This window comes from Melampsora larici-populina (genome assembly GCF_000204055.1).
Source record: "Melampsora larici-populina 98AG31 unplaced genomic scaffold MELLAscaffold_22, whole genome shotgun sequence".
Lineage (NCBI taxonomy): Eukaryota > Fungi > Basidiomycota > Pucciniomycetes > Pucciniales > Melampsoraceae > Melampsora > Melampsora laricis-populina.
Genome location: NW_006768786.1, coordinates 512823 through 528642, shown reverse-complemented (window position 1 = coordinate 528642; position 15820 = coordinate 512823). Strand labels below are relative to the sequence as shown.

Here is a 15820-nt window from a genome sequence, read left to right as displayed (position 1 = left end):
GTCTATTTCAAGCTAATTAGGTACACTGAGAAGACATCAGAGACTTTGATGTGGAGATGCATCAGGAATTTGTGTCTTGACCGACCCACATTGTTTATTGCTTTGGGGTGACTAAGTCTATACCAATGTCGTCTCTCTCAAAGGCATTGACAATTGCATACTTTATACTATAGTAATAATGTGATAACATCTTTAACTGTCCACTGAAATACTTATCTTCACTAACAAGAGGAAGTCTGCAGTCACATTTGATACAGAGTGCTTTGCACGCCAACACTGTGATAATGTTTCATGGGTGATCAAAGTTGACCAACAGATACCCGGCCATACCCGCTTTCCTTATTCCTCATACATACTCTAATTAGCTTATTCGACATTTAGTGACCCAAATGGAGCCAATTTTTTTCTTTCCACTCTCTTAGATCCCTTGAGTATGCTGTCCTCAATGTCAATATCACATTCAACATCAACACAGTCCAGATTTCTTTACAAGGGGCAGTAATAAAAACGATATTGAAACCATCACACTTGCTAACAAAGACACAAAATCTAAGACGGTGATAGATGATCAATATATGAAAAATTACAAGATGTCAGCTGATGATAGGAGCACAGGAGGTTCACTTCATATATATACGCTATATCATGATGATAAGAATCAAGACGAATTTTGAAAATGGTAGACCAGGATTTTGATAAAAAGGAACTCATCACAACAACTTGGTTCAATGGTTGAAGTTTATTGACTCACTATGATGAAAATTCAGAAAAAAAATCACATATCAGTAAGTCTGAATCGATTATATATCAGAAATCACAATTAAAGAGCTTATATGAACGTACTATGCTGCATAAACGCTCTCTGAACTCCATTCTCTTTTCCAGCCTTATTGATCTCTTCGATTTCTTCATTAGATAAATCTTCTTGACTTTTCATCACAGCTTCTAAATTTAATTTCATTCGTTCTTCTTTTCCACTCGTAGTGACTACAATCGCATTATGAGCTTTAGCCCACTTGAGTAAAACTTGACCGGTTGTTAGATTACGTTCTTTGGAGATTCTTTCTAAGATTGGGTCTGCTTTTCCTCCTGCTTTTTTGACTACTGGAACTTGTGGACCGTAAGCCTAGAAGTTGAACATCAGATTATCGCGTCAGTGTTCACGTTGGAATAGATTAGGTGGATGGATGGGTCGATCGGTAGCAAATGAAACTCACAGCCAAAGCAATTCCCTCTTCCTTCATGAATTTTAATAATGGTTCTGCTTCAGTCCAAACATAAGGATGAAATTCAATTCTGATAAAGTAATTCGACAAAAAAAATCCCATGATCAGTAAAGTAAGATAAAATAGTATATATATGTATAAAGCAGATCAAGATCTTAAAATCAAATTGCTCAACTGATTCACCGCAGGTTTAACCTTAGCATTCTTTAAAGTTTCTTTCAAATCATTAATCCTATAATTACTAACTCCAATACTTTTAGCTAAACCTTCAGATTGAATTTCTTCCATGACTTTCCAAGCTTCTTGTAAGGTAGGAGCACCAGCTTCAGAAACAAAAGTAGAACTATGAATTAGATATAAATCTACATAATCTATTTTAAGATCACTTAATTGAACTTTTAAAGTTTCTTTGATTTTGGTCATTTGACTCATGATCTAAAGCAATTCGAATCAGACCTTTGATCAGTTTCTTCAATTTGAAAAACCAAGTCAAGTGAAAACTTTTGACCAACCTTTGTAGTAATATAGAGTTGATCTCGTTTCATACCACAAGCTTCAATTGCAGCTCCAGTACTTCTTTCATTTCCATAAACCTTTGCAGTATCAAGATGAGTATAACCACAACGTAAAGCAGTTAAAGTCGCATCACGAAGTTCTGAATTGATTCCATCCGGACCACTCTTTTCGAACCAAGCTGTACCACTACCATAAGCGATTCGAGGAACCTTGTGACCATCATTGAGTTGAACAAAAGATTCATGGCTCGACATTCTTATAAACGTTTTATGAGGATAATTAATTGTGGAATGAATCGAATGAATCTGAAGAGGAATGATTTTGTTATTGAAGATATTAAGTCTAGAGTACGAGCTGGATAGGTAGCGAATTCCCATTCACAAAGATAAGCCAATGGATTATATCCGTCTATCGCTATTTATTCGGTGCAGTGTTTTAGGTTAAACTTCCTTGAGAATATCTTATTGAATTCCAACTGAATGGTGTGTCCTTTTTGTCAATCGTATGAGAATCCGCAGCATATATAAATTACATTGTTTATCGTAATTGCAAACTATTTATCAATCAAAAAGTAATGTTAAGATAAGAAACGTGGGCGATGAAGGAGATCATGACGATGAAGATCAAGGTGGTTTCTTATGTAAATGCATACATATCAATCCGTCTTGTTTGCGGGCCGAATCCTTCCTTTATACACTGCTGAGCTGCATATCTAGTCATAGCCAAATCAATTAAGATAGCAACGAACCCATCCAGTGACCAATCACAAAGCTTTTAGTCATCAAGAAAGGGGACCCGATGGGTGAAACTCTTCATAAATCGAATCTTATCTATAAATGAAACGCAGCACGTCAAGCAAGTGATTTCACTTTACACTCTAACCTCTGTTAGTGTGAAGACGTCAAGTTGACATCAGATGACATCATAGCCTCGATTACTCAATCTCATCAGTGAACATCATGGACTGCTGAATCTCATGGATCGCTGAAATACTTCCAGTGGAGAGAATTTGGCCAAAGACAGGCTCTCATGTAAGTTAATCAGGGAATATCAGAAGGTGATTTGGCCTCTTCGGAAGTATGGCATTTCCCTGTTTTATAGAGATATGAGGTGATACACTAATATGTACTTTTCAAAACAAAGATAAGGTAATATGTATGAGCGAGTGGCCTTACAACGACATTCTTACATGTGATAAATGATGATAATTGCCGTCTAATTGAGTCCAATTAGCTTTGGAGATTTAGAGAGATTGGACTATAAGTGTGAATGAATAAGAGGATAGACTACAGTTGACACGTTGAGAATCAGCCTAAAAAATGAATGATGATGGAATTCAAGGATGTGAATCTTCATCAGACTGACACACTTTCCAGAAGATACCCAATGGTCATGATGAGTGGTACACCGTACTAGGGACTTGCTACCCCGGCAACCAAGGTGATATTGGCCTGTTCAGCATTTGCTTCTCGTTCTCGCTGCTTTCTTTTCAGTCCTTTCTCATGAAGATGCTGACTCAAGTCCTGAAACAGTTGACTATCCTATTGATGACAAAAAGCAAAGTCAGACCAAAGGGGCTCCCGAGGTGTGAGTGATTGGGGATGATTTGTGAAAAATGATGTACTCCAACTTGATGCACGAACACCTTTTGAACGTTGTAGATAAGTCTCAAGACAAAGATGGTGGAGAAGAGAGCCATGACGATCCAAAAAGTTGCAAATGCTAAAAACGCCAATGATAGAAGAAGTGTGAAGACTAGTGAAGTCAAGAGATAAAGAAGTCAACTTTTCAATCGGTAAATGAACAGAAGGCAACGCATATTGAAACTGGATTCAAATGAGAAACTCAACGAGCAGAACCGATCATAACACCACCCCAGGTCAAAACGAAAACCAATCCTGTAGCTAACAGGGCTGATGCAATGAAGATGGTAAACCCAACGAAACACATGATCGGTAACAAGCTAAGACCGCAGAAAATCATAAAATACGACTAAAGGGAATAGTGAAGGGGTTTAGTTTCATGAGCTTTGAAGTCGAAGAACATCCGAAACTGGAACTCACAGTTGCAGTTGGATAGTTTTTGAAGGCATCCTTGAAAATGGCTCGCAAAGGACCGACGAAGTTCGTCTCTGCCCTAGAAGGACACCGATGCAATGCAAGACAACAATCTGTCAGATGATCACGATACGGAGTGAACACTCAAAACGATACTATCAGGAATGAGCAACTAACTGGCGCAATTTTTCACTAATCAATAGTTTGGCTGAATTCACCGGACCATCGTCCAAGGACAGTTTCGTACCGTCAGGAGCTATGGAGGAAGCGGGAGGAGGCATTCTGGAGGTCTCTGGTTGATTGATGGACAAGATATATAATGATTCTCAGGTGGATGAGGCAAGCAAAAGTTGAAGGATATCACGATCGATTCACTTCTGTTGACCAATTCATAAATTTGGAAATGAAGATGGTCAACAAGTCCTCGAGAGAAATACAGTTTCAGAAAACACAGTTCAATTTAATGTCCTTCCGTCTGTGAAATCCGGCTGCGGCAGTGCAATCATTTATGTAGCGCAGGTGCATTTTGATTCATTTTAAGTCTTAGAATGGAAGATGCCAAGACATCCTTTTTGTGTGATGTGCTTCTCCTCATCAAGCACTCTCCAGATGTCATCATTAGAATTGTTGAGTTTGTGGTTTCTCGGAGAGGATGAAGATTAGATACCTCCCCGACATGTTGTTTATTCTGATGGACGCATAGAATCAAGATTAGTTTTCTGTGACACAAGTTCAACCAGAAACTAAGCTCTTGTGATGCCTTGGCTACATATATCCTTCCCTCCATGTGAGGAATCAGGCATACCCTGGAGCTTCGTGGGATACGCTGGCACACGAGTTTTGCATGCTCTAAGATACCTTCGACCAAAAAAATGAATGGTTTGATCAATAATTGCTAGCGTCTTGAAAATAGGCATTTCTTCCAAAGTTTTGAGCTGAACAGCATGGGGGACCGGTATGACTGGAAGGTGAAATTGATACTTTTCATCGATTGATTTAGGATTCAGATCACTAGCTTTCAATAGCAAAGTCTCCAACACCGCGTAAATGTATTGTCAAGATTGTGAGGGTAAAAGCACCACAGAACCATGTCAGAGATATTTCATTTAAACAATATCCTCCTAGATTACATTCATCGCGAGCCTGGTGGTCAGGGAACAAATATATGTATCAATTTACTCGTCTTTTCAGTGCGACAAAGATGAAGTCTTTTTGTGTTGGAATTGATATGACTGTTGTATAGATAATGTCACATACCTGAAAGACATTTGAAAACCTCATCAGCTGGAGCCTTCATTTGTTGGAGCTTACTGGCCTGCTCTTCATCAAGCCTGGAAATGACATGCACTGGAAGAAGTGACCTACTTGAATTTGTTTTTAAAAAGTCTCCACCGTCTACTTGAAATCACCTTTCTCATGTCACAAAAAACGAGTTCATTCTTTCAAAATGCAACTAACGAATTAATCTTGATCTTCACATGACTTGATCATTCCTTTCTGAGCATCCCTTTTCTCTTTATTACTCTCATTTTCAATCAAATCATATAATTGGATCAAGACTTAAATTGATCAATTCTCAAAACCAAAGATTTGTTGAAAAGGTAAATGTAAGAGAAAAATCCAGGAATCATAAATCTATATTATCATTCAAAAGAATTATAGAAAGTGATATCAAACAAACGTAAAGATTGAAAAAAAATCAAAAAGATGAAATTAAATTCGGTGAATTGAAATTTCAAGCAAGAAAAGATAAACCAATAAAGAAACAAAAAACATAAAATTAAGATCTTTTAAAAAAAAAGTTAAATTGTAAGATAAGATCAACATGATCCATCGATAAAGAAAAAGAGAAAAAGTTCAATAGATTTTAATGATGAAATAAAGATAGAAAAACTTATCATTAAATCTCAAAATCAAATAAGGAAACAAAAACGACAAATTGAAATTTTAGATGAGATGCATAGAAACCAACTAAAATCAGATAAGAAAGACGAAATCCAATGATCAGAATCAGATAAATAAAAGAAAAAAAAAGAAATTGTAGATAAGATCAAGATCTTAAAGTAAACAAATCAAATCAAGAAGTAGATAATTGATCAAAAAAAAAAGTATCAAATCATCAAGAAAAAACAAAAACAAAAAGTCAAACAAAATAAAGAATCATCAATCAACAACGTCTAGGGATTGTACTACCAATACAGATTCCTCTTTGACGATGTCTCATTAAAGCATCACCTCTTGCAAATCCTTTGTTACTATTTAAATCATCAAAAAAAAAGAACCATCATCAGCAAAAAAAAACTTGTTTTCGCTTTAAATGAAGTTGAGTTTTTTTGGAATTACTTACCATTCACATCTGAAAGGTTTATTTCCAGAATGAATATGTTCATGACGACGTAAATCATGTTGTCTAACAAAAGCAGCATTACTAGCCAAACCAAAACCAAATCAGATCAGAACACGAAATGGATTTCAATCCAAGACCGAAAAAAAACCCCAATGAAAGAAACAATCACAAACCAATTCAGTACTGGACAAACAAACGGTTTGTCTTCCAAATGAGTTTGAATATGACTCTCAATAGCCGTCTTTCTAGGAAACACCCTACCACATCCTTCAATCTGACACACATAATTCTTAATCATCTTTCCATCTTCACCCATCTGATCTAAATGGTTATACAAACATCTGATCACATCTTTAGGTAACGATCCGATCTCAGAGACTCCATTGTTCGAAAGTTTACATTGGGCTTGGATAGGAGGATGTTGAACGATGGTCGATTTCGCTTTCGGTCCGGGTTTTAATCTGGATCCTATCAGTTTAGGTTTCAAGGCGATTTGAGTACTTAGGTTTTCTTGTTGTAAATCGGTTCGTTGGTTCGGATCAATCGATCTTCTTTTACTTGGGTTTTCTTCTAATCCAAATGAAATCGTTCGAGTTCGACTTTGGTTTTCTTGTACTTTAAATTGACCTGATAAAGGATTATTAATATTCGATCGTAAAGGTAAAGTAGGGTAAGTTTGAAAGCTTGATTGACTTGGAACTGAGCTTGGATTACTAGTGGTCGCCATATTAACATGTACATCATGGTTGGTACCTAAGTGTGAAAGTGAGCCTTGGATCGAATGATTAGAGAAATCAAAAAAATCTAAACTAGTACCCGAACTCAATCCAGCACTCAAAGGTGGTGTAGGTAAAGCAAGTGAATTATTAAGATGAGCGGCTTGTCCAAAGCTCGATTTCTCAAACTCTCGTTTCTGGTTTGGTTGCATTTGAAGATATTGATGATTAACGTTGAGATAATTAGAAGGAGATTTAAGGTTAGCCATCGGGACTGCTCCATAGTCGCTCATCGATCGAGTCAGTGGTAAGCTATTTGGTCCCATATAGCCAGGTGCACTGAGTCTTCCGTAACTAGAGAAATCGAATCCGTGATTAGAGTTTGAGTGGATCCCAGCACTTAATGGAGGGGTAGGTAAAGCTAAAGTGACATTAGGATGGTCGATTCCATTGTGTTGATTGGGAAGATAGTTATAAGTGTGATGACGGATTTCTGGAGGAGCCGATCTGGGAGGAGCCATCATAACACCTTCCATGACACGGTTCGCATTCCCGGACAAAGAATATTGTTGGCGGATAGAATTGTTAAAGGATTGATGGTCGAGTTGGCTTTGGTGATCAGGAGCGGTGTTAACAGTCAGATGAAGTTTGTTCTTCGAGTTCCAATCTTGATGTTGTGGTATCTCATTAGTTAAAGCAGATTGACAAGCACCATTCCATTCCTTGATGGCTTGTTGCTGTTTAGCTTGACGACTTTGAGATGGATTTAAACCATGTAAAGCTTCTTCCATTTCTCCTTCACTCATCTCGATCAAACTCCTCGTGTTCTTCTTTCCTCTTCCAAGGGTGACGATTGGAATCTCATCGGGATACCTCATCATCTGACTCAATCGTGGTGAATGCTCAATCAAAGGATCATCCTCCATACCTAAGGGTCGAGTAAAGACTTGAAGTGGTGGTATGTTGTATTGTTGATGTTGATGATCTTTAAAACTGTTGGCCGGAGCGCTGGACAACTCGCTAGAATGGTCGCCATGAAATTCAGGTGTAGAGGAGGAAGTGGATCGGTAAAGTTCCGGTGCCTTGCTTTCTACCTCTTGACTTACCTCAGACTGATCTAAATCCAAGGATGAAGAATTGCTAGTGTTAGAGTCTTCAGCTTCATCGCCAAACAAGTAGTCCAAGTTATCGGGGTTCTGAATCAATGGTGGTGATTCAGCCGATGCAGTTGTTGGCATACCGAGAATTTGATTCAATAAGTCCACTTGAGGATCGTTGGGAACAACACTCGGGGTAGTAGTGAAGCCGAGAAACTTATTGAAAAAGTCTACCTCTTCGGTGCCCAAAGTATTAAGCACAGATGGGTCGATAGTCGTTTCTTCTACTGGTCTAGACAATGATCGAAGACCATTGGATGAATCAGATTTGGAAACCTCGGCATTCGAAAGACTTTGTTCATTGAAATTTCCAGCTACTGGGTCTAGGTTTTGAAAGAAAAACGTGGATAGATTGTTCATGATTGCGGTATTAGATTTTTTTTGGCTGATAAGCAATAAGTAACAGAACGTTAAAAGTTAAAGGTTAAAAGGTAACCTGATCAAAACGAAAAAAGACTTGAGTCAGAGACATTCTTTCTTCAGTAGTAAATCAAAATAATACCGAGCCACCACAATTCAAGTGAAACGTTTGAAGGAGCTTACAGATTTTTTGAAAGGCAAAGTTAGCGATTAATAGAACGTGACGTGAAATACGTCTTGATTATAAGTTATCGAAAGGTTATTCGATGATAGAATTAGCGAAAGAACGATGTAGAGGCCTCGAATTCAATGATGATGAGGACTGCAGTATAAGGACAGAATCAGTTGTGGTTGGAATGAACGATGAACAAGGCTAGGGATTTCAAGTTGAATGCGAAAGATTGTGATAAAAGTTTTTAGGTATTAGTGCTAGAAGGCAAGAAAGAATGCTGATTGAGGTATTGATTTGAATGAATAAAAATGGATGAGAAAAGACTGGAGAAGAAAGATTGTGAGGTAAGAACAGGCTTGGTTTATATAGGATTCACCAACGAAAGATTCAGTGAACGTTATAATTCCAACTGATAGGAACATTAGCCGCCCGAGCTCAGTGAGTGCCATGGTGGAACTAGTAAGGTAAGTATAGAATTAGAAGCAACCATCCACTTTTGTCACGAGTAGATGATTCTGAGTAGCTTCCGAATCCTCAGCTTTCAATCACCAAACCGAGCGGCAATAACTCATGGGTGGTGACGTATGAGGGACTCGAAGTGATCCTGCTACATCCTTCTTGACCAGCGGTTGACTCAAGAAACGAAGGCTTATCACCCAACAATCGGGTTCAAGGTAGAATGGAAGTTGATTCCGTTTTGCCAGCCAGGCCGTAACGCAAGACCCGTGACGGTTGTTGACAAAATCCTGATTTGAAAATGGACCTGGCAGTGGATTCATTCTACGATGGAATAGCTCAACTAAAATGGGAAAGCTTTTGTCTAGCATCATTAGTTCCGGTCAAGCTCATGATGATATATGTTGTTTCCTTGTCGTTGGATCGATGGTCATGTAGTCTTGATATCTGTGGACAATATTCGATATTTGAACCAATCATCTCAAGTGAGGCAAGCTATCGATGACGTTAGAGCCCCGGTACATGAAGTTACACTGCCTTCCGGTTCTCCGTTGAAATGTTTCGGTGAGTTTTCGTTGATGGAAAGCACTTTTCTAATCTTACGAATTCATCAAGGCCACAAGACGAAGCATATTGTTGGCATTGCCTCTGATCGTAGGTACGATATGATCATCCTCTTGTCACCACTGACCAGACGGTACGGCCAAAGATCATGGACCGATCTGAGTCAGGTACCAGGGAGAGGATTTGGTAAATCAGGCTGATTGATGAGAATTGGATTCAAGCTCTGAAAAAAGATTATCATGAATTTCAAGTCGGTACGATCCAGATCGATTGAGATTTGGATCATGGTAAGCTTGGTATGTAAGTAAACAGATATTATCTTAAACCGTTCATCACTTCACTCCGGTAACCGTATCCGATCAAGGAGAGAGTGGAATCTTTGGTTATGATGAAGAAAGTGATTCAAAAACTTCCAATATGAACTCTTCTTTTGTTTAGAAAATTGGACTCCAAAGTGATTTGTTCATTCATACTTATTCGTTCATGTAGATGAATCAAAACCCACTAAAGATACACCACGGGAGGGTCTTTTGTCAGAATTTGGCCTGACACTGTCTGAGAATGGTCAGGTCAAAAATTGGCCTCAAGACCGACTGCAGGCCATCTAGATGCGGGCTGCAGTCGGGCATACTTCTGGCAAGCAATTCTTTCCAAAATTAAGAATAAGGAGCGGCCTGCAGGCCAACAATAGGCAGCCTGCCGCCTGGCATCCTTCACACGGCCTAATCCAAGCAGAAATCCGCCTGCAAAAGGCCAGGAGACCGCTACTAGACGTCAACCACGAACATCACTCAAGTTGCAAAGTCCGCAACTCCAGAGATTGGTTAGGTCAAATGTGACACGTTCATCCCTGGCCTCCTGCATAGCAAGAACTTTCAAATTCATTATTCCACTCCAAATTCAAAAAGAGATGCTTTAATTCAACCTCATCGCGCTTTAGAACATTTGAAACACACAGGTTTATCCTTCAATTTTAGTAAGTGTCTGTTCTCCCCCTCTTGCTTCTTTTACAAACGCATATGAAGAAGAATCAGTGTCTTGATACTTACCCTTATATGTTGGGCTAGTCAGTACTGTACTTTGGCTCTCAATGAAGACCATTCCAGGTGGAGGTGGGCAGTTTCACTTTACATGATCGGTTTTGTCACCTGTTTGTTTTCAGTCTTGCTAATCCTGTCTTGAAGATTTTTCATTCGAGTTTGATCATCATAGATGATGCTACCCTTGTCTTTTATGTAGCTGCTTTCCCTAGACTAGCTCGTCATACCCCACAAGCGAAGGCAGCCTTACAACGATCCAGTTCTCTCACTGCTGATGAGCTCGAAATCGAATGCAGTCTGGAACACAATCAAATCTTGAATATATCCACCTTGCACTCTAACCTGGGCTACCTCTTTGTAATCATTATCAACCTTTCAGTCGTAATCCCTCTCAATGGCAAGAAATTGCTTGATACATATAACATTGTCTTGGTCAGTTTTTTTGTACGTTTATCACTCTTGAAAAGCAAAATTGACTCACATCATATTATCCACAATCTAGACTAATTCCTATTGGGTCATCTTCCAAAACCCATGACCAGGTCCTGCACTTCCACCTCGTTCAAGTTACTGGACTGTCAGTTGGTTCGATCTATTAAAAGCTATCCAACAAGCGAAAAATTGTCTATCACATTCTGCTTACTGGCTGATGAGTAAGCAAATATATTGAATTTATTTATTGGAGTCCTGACTCGATGTTGATGTTTTCATGGTTTATGATAAGTCTCAACACCACAGGAGCCGTGATCTCAATCATTGGAGGAAATCGATTTGAGTTTAGCTTTTTGGCCTCTGAACACGCTTTAAGTGGGGTTAAAAGACGGCTTTCTGGTTGTGATTTAACTTCGATCTTTATCCTCCAACATTCTTATTATTATCACATTATAATAATGAGAATGAGTCTTTCTTTAAGATTTGTTTATCTTTCTCATGTTCCGTAGTCACTGTCTCTTATCAGGCTTGTATTAGACTTGTTTCCAGACTTGACTGTGAAATCAATCAATTGATTTGTCAAACTCGTGTGCCCGTGCTGAGCTCCCTGCTGAGCTGAGCTAAGCCCACCCGAGAGCCTGATTCCCCCGTCTAAAATCCGAATACCTCATTCAGACCGGGTAAGCGTGTCTGAGAGCTGAAAACCCCGGTGAATGTGCTGGGCCATCGATCCAGCTGATCCACTGCAGACATTATTCGGGTTCCCCAAGTGGGCAGGGAAAAATGATTGGGAGTATGATTTGTCATAAAATGGTCTATCACTCCACACCTGAGCCATAACACCCACACTACATATGTGTAGCAGGCTCAGTGAATATGTGGTTATCATGTACATACAGTTCTGCTCAGTTATCTGCTCATCAGGACAAGTTATTCATATGTAATACATGCTGTAACTTCTTTCAGATTGAAAAAAGCTTCCAAAAGATTGACTACATACACTGACTCAATGTTTTGGTGTGATCTCATCAACTCAACTGCATGTAACACACTTTCTGTTACTAAGACATAGCTTCAACAATATTGCCTGAGCAGCTACAGAATTATATGTAGTGAATTTTTGGGAAAAAAAATTCAAAGTCGAAAAAGTTACATGTGGTATAACATGTGATTTATTTATTCTGATGGGCAAAAAACTGAGCAGACCTGTATGTACATGATAGACAACTATTGACTTAGCTTGCTGCACATATGTAGTGTGGGTGAAATGGCCCAGGTGTGCAGTATTAGATTCTTTTATGAAAAACTGTACTATTAATCATTTTCCTCTGCCAAATTGGGGAAGTTGAATGATGTTTACAGTGTGACTGTCGAAAGCCGGAATCCAGGCAGCCTGCAGGCAAGGCCAGCAGGCGCCTGGCAGACGTCTCGCGTGAGGGCCATCTGCAGACGGCCTGCCCCTATGCAAGCGCTGGCGGTCTGCGGCTGGCCTGCCATGGCCGCCTGTAGCCGGCCAAGACACCTCTGTGGTGTAGTAAGATATTTATACATACACCACGGGTCAACTTTTTGACAGGCCTGATATCGATCCGATCTACAAATTTTTTAGATCGGATTGATCTCGAGATGATATCGGTTCGATATTGGAGACCAGATGATTAGCCTCCGCTGACAGCCAGCCGACAGAGCTCTGGCGGCTGTGCAATCCTTCTTCACACCTGCTGGAGCTGGTCATCCAAGCCCCGCCACGACCAGGGCCAATAGCGAACCTTGGCAAGACGACCTGAACAAAACCGCGCGACCGACCTTTTCTCACCAAGGATGACAGTTGAAATACAAAGTTGAACAAAAGGCTCAAAAAAGGAAGTACCTACATTGTTAAGACATCAATACTCCTTTGCTCTGACTATGTAGATGGCCGTCTATGCTAAGTCGATTAGTCTCCGCTCATTTTAACGTGTTTAAACAGTGTTGTATGAAATAAATTCCAAGTGCACCTGAAAAAGTACAAAGTCACACTTTGACTGATAGGGAGAAGAAGTGAACAAACACTTCAATCATGGTCAATTTTTCTTTGGTGCATAAGATGGCATTCAAACCCAATGTGGTCTCAGTTTATGTCATGATTACGCTTAGAAAGAATTGATATTAACCCAGATGACATGGATATCAATTGAATGTGGTCTGCATTAAGCAAATATGTTTCATAGCATCTGTGAACCAAAAGGGTTTACAAATCTATAACCATAAAATGAGAAGACTTCAAATTTTCTTGATTGAGAGTACCATACAAAAATAAAAAATAGTTTCCACCGCCTCAATATCAATTTCAAAAGAGTTACAAGATTGGCACCTGAGCTCCATAATTTTGCATTCCATTTTGTATTGCAATGATATTTTGAGAATAATCTGGAGTTATATCTTGAGAACAATATGGAATGCCTAATTATGTAATATGGACTTGGGCGGACCCCTTTTGGCAGCTTTAGATCCTCTTCTTGGTTTTGGGTGTTTCTGAATGTTATTCTGCGGTTCTGCAACTTTCTTCTGCTGCCACAGCGCTATACCAGAGGCAATGGCTGCAACCCTTTGCGCCGGCTCTAGTATACTTGTCTGAACACTTCCCATCTGTCGGTGGCTTGTAGCAGAGTGAAGTGATAGTGTATTGAGGATGTATGCTCCATTCCTTGCATGTTCAAGCTTGGGGTCCAACTTTGTCAAATATCTCAGCCCTTGTGACTCCCTGACTGGAGTGACAACCTGGCAACTGGAATCAAAACAGTTGTGCTGTACATTAAGAACACAGATAACATCCTTAATTATGTCAAAATGTAAGGCAACAAGTTAATGATCATTATTCACTCATCAGGCATATGATCAATGTGTGTGTACTCACTTTCAGGTAAAGCCAGATAGACTCTCCACTTAAATTCAAACCCCTCATTCCATAGAAAGCATCACGAGAATGAGAAAGTGTACAAGTCTCTAAATGAAATATCATATTTGTGGCTTTTGAAAAAGCTGGGGTCCATATGGCTTTTATTAACGCAACCTTCAATCGCTGGTTCGGATCTCTGACCTACAATGGGGTGTTAGTAGCTTGGTCAGCTGATCTGTCTCCAGAATTCTAGTGAACTGGGTTGTCATACCAATACAAAAGTCCCTTCATGTACAACCTGAAAATTTTCCAATTTGATTGGTTTTGCCCGACTCTGAGTCCAATTGAAAGTGTGATCAGTTATTTGAATGTGTGCTGGAAGGGTGACATTGTTTGCAGGAGATGCATTTCCATGGTATTTCGGTTGAGAATTTCTATCCAACAAAGCCATGTCATAGCCAAGTGCTTTACACAAAGCTTCATTCTGTGTCAGGGTAAGTAGAACCTTCACTCCAGGTGAAATCCATGAATTATAATCTGGATGGCGGATAAAGCCCCCCGAAACTAGGTGCCTGAGGACGTTGAAGTTGTTGGCTGATATTGCAATGTCTCTTGAAGGGTTGTGTCTATTTGAATGCACAGAAAAGGCTCTTGTGACTCCGTTCATTCTTTCAAAGGATTCTGTTGCAAAAAGTGATGGCGGACCAAAGCGTCTGATAGACATTGTGAAATGCTTCATGATGTGAAACTTGGGCTTATTCACCCATTGTGCATTGAGCCGGACCACTCCAAACAAAAAGTGATCAATTGTATTGTCGAGTTCCAAGCAATATGTCTCCATGTCTTCAATTTTTGGCTGATATAACATTGAAGCAATGTGGCCCAAGTCAAGCCATATCTGTCTATATAAGGAGTCAATGTGATTTTCCAGAACAAAAACGGAAGCTTGTAAAACGATCTTGAATTCTTTGCCATTCAGACTTTGAGCATGATCAACCATCCGCTCAGCCTGAATTGAGTTGACACCCAATCCCAAAGGACTGAAAGCCTTCCATTGTGCAATGACATAGCTGGCTATTCTGGCTAGAAACTTCCAACAGTGCTGAAAGAGAAGAGTTAGTCGTTCTTTCTCATGTGCTGCGAGGCTCTTGACTAACCTATATGCTCGCTACTCTAGATATTACCAGTACGTCTTACAAACCGACAGCAGACTATTTGACGGAAAGCGTACATTCAAAACTATTCAAGTGCAAGAACCTGATCTGGAAATTTCCAACGAGAATGAGTGGACAGCTCAGAGTATGTCTCTGAACCCCGGCTTATTTTGAAAGTCAGTGGTTTAAACCGCAGAGCTAGCGATTGCGAGGTTTTTCTAGCAATTTTATTGTTCATTTTTCTATCACTTTCATTCCCTATCTTATGTTCATATGTGTACATAGTAATACCTAAAAGTCAACCAACCAAATCTAAGTAGAAAAAGAAAAAAAGAATGTTTGTACCAATTTCACCTGTTTCAATTTCACATTAAGACTTCAAAAGCCATTGATCTTTTTCTTTACCAATAGTTCCATTTCTCAAACAAAACAAAATAATGGTTTATATATACCAAATCTGAATTTACCCTTACATGAAATCAATCGATTGGTTTTAGATATGCTTTTACCATAACCCGTTGAAAGCACCTGGTTAGGCGCGCTCAAAGAGACTGGCCAGTGCCACCCAGCCACCCTCTCTTGACCCAATCCCTCCCAATCCTCAATACAAATCAATTGGTTTGATTCTATTGGTCAAGGTCTCAGGGCCTGTCAATCACCCACGGAACCAAACGGGTCCGATGTCGATTTGATATTGGACCGATATCGAATCGATATCAACAATTTGTATATCGATTCGATCTCG

At 39.5% G+C, this 15820-nt stretch overlaps 4 protein-coding genes across 4 annotated transcripts; all 4 read right to left on the bottom strand.

Annotated features, from left to right (window-relative positions):
* Positions 1-435: 435 nt before the first annotated feature.
* MELLADRAFT_43691 (uncharacterized protein) lies at positions 436-2075 on the bottom strand (the record flags this gene model as incomplete). Its single annotated transcript, XM_007410766.1, has 5 exons — positions 436-750; positions 844-1126; positions 1218-1296; positions 1402-1661; positions 1739-2075. The coding sequence occupies 5 exons, from the start codon at positions 1994-1996 to the stop codon at positions 740-742; spliced, it is 891 nt and encodes a 296-aa protein (XP_007410828.1).
* A 1512-nt stretch (positions 2076-3587) lies between these two features.
* On the bottom strand, positions 3588-4080 carry MELLADRAFT_63810 (uncharacterized protein; the record flags this gene model as incomplete). The annotated part of the gene is made up of 3 exons (XM_007410765.1): positions 3588-3734; positions 3806-3878; positions 3977-4080. 3 exons carry the CDS (start codon positions 4078-4080, stop codon positions 3588-3590), a joined length of 324 nt encoding a protein of 107 aa, XP_007410827.1.
* A 1328-nt stretch (positions 4081-5408) lies between these two features.
* Positions 5409-8379, bottom strand: MELLADRAFT_116699 (uncharacterized protein; the record flags this gene model as incomplete). The annotated part of the gene is made up of 3 exons (XM_007410764.1): positions 5409-6054; positions 6147-6227; positions 6320-8379. The coding sequence occupies 3 exons, from the start codon at positions 8377-8379 to the stop codon at positions 5967-5969; spliced, it is 2229 nt and encodes a 742-aa protein (XP_007410826.1).
* Positions 8380-13485: 5106 nt separating this feature from the next.
* MELLADRAFT_63808 (uncharacterized protein) lies at positions 13486-14372 on the bottom strand (the record flags this gene model as incomplete). Its single annotated transcript, XM_007410763.1, has 3 exons — positions 13486-13830; positions 13940-14122; positions 14193-14372. 3 exons carry the CDS (start codon positions 14370-14372, stop codon positions 13486-13488), a joined length of 708 nt encoding a protein of 235 aa, XP_007410825.1.
* Positions 14373-15820: the final 1448 nt, after the last annotated feature.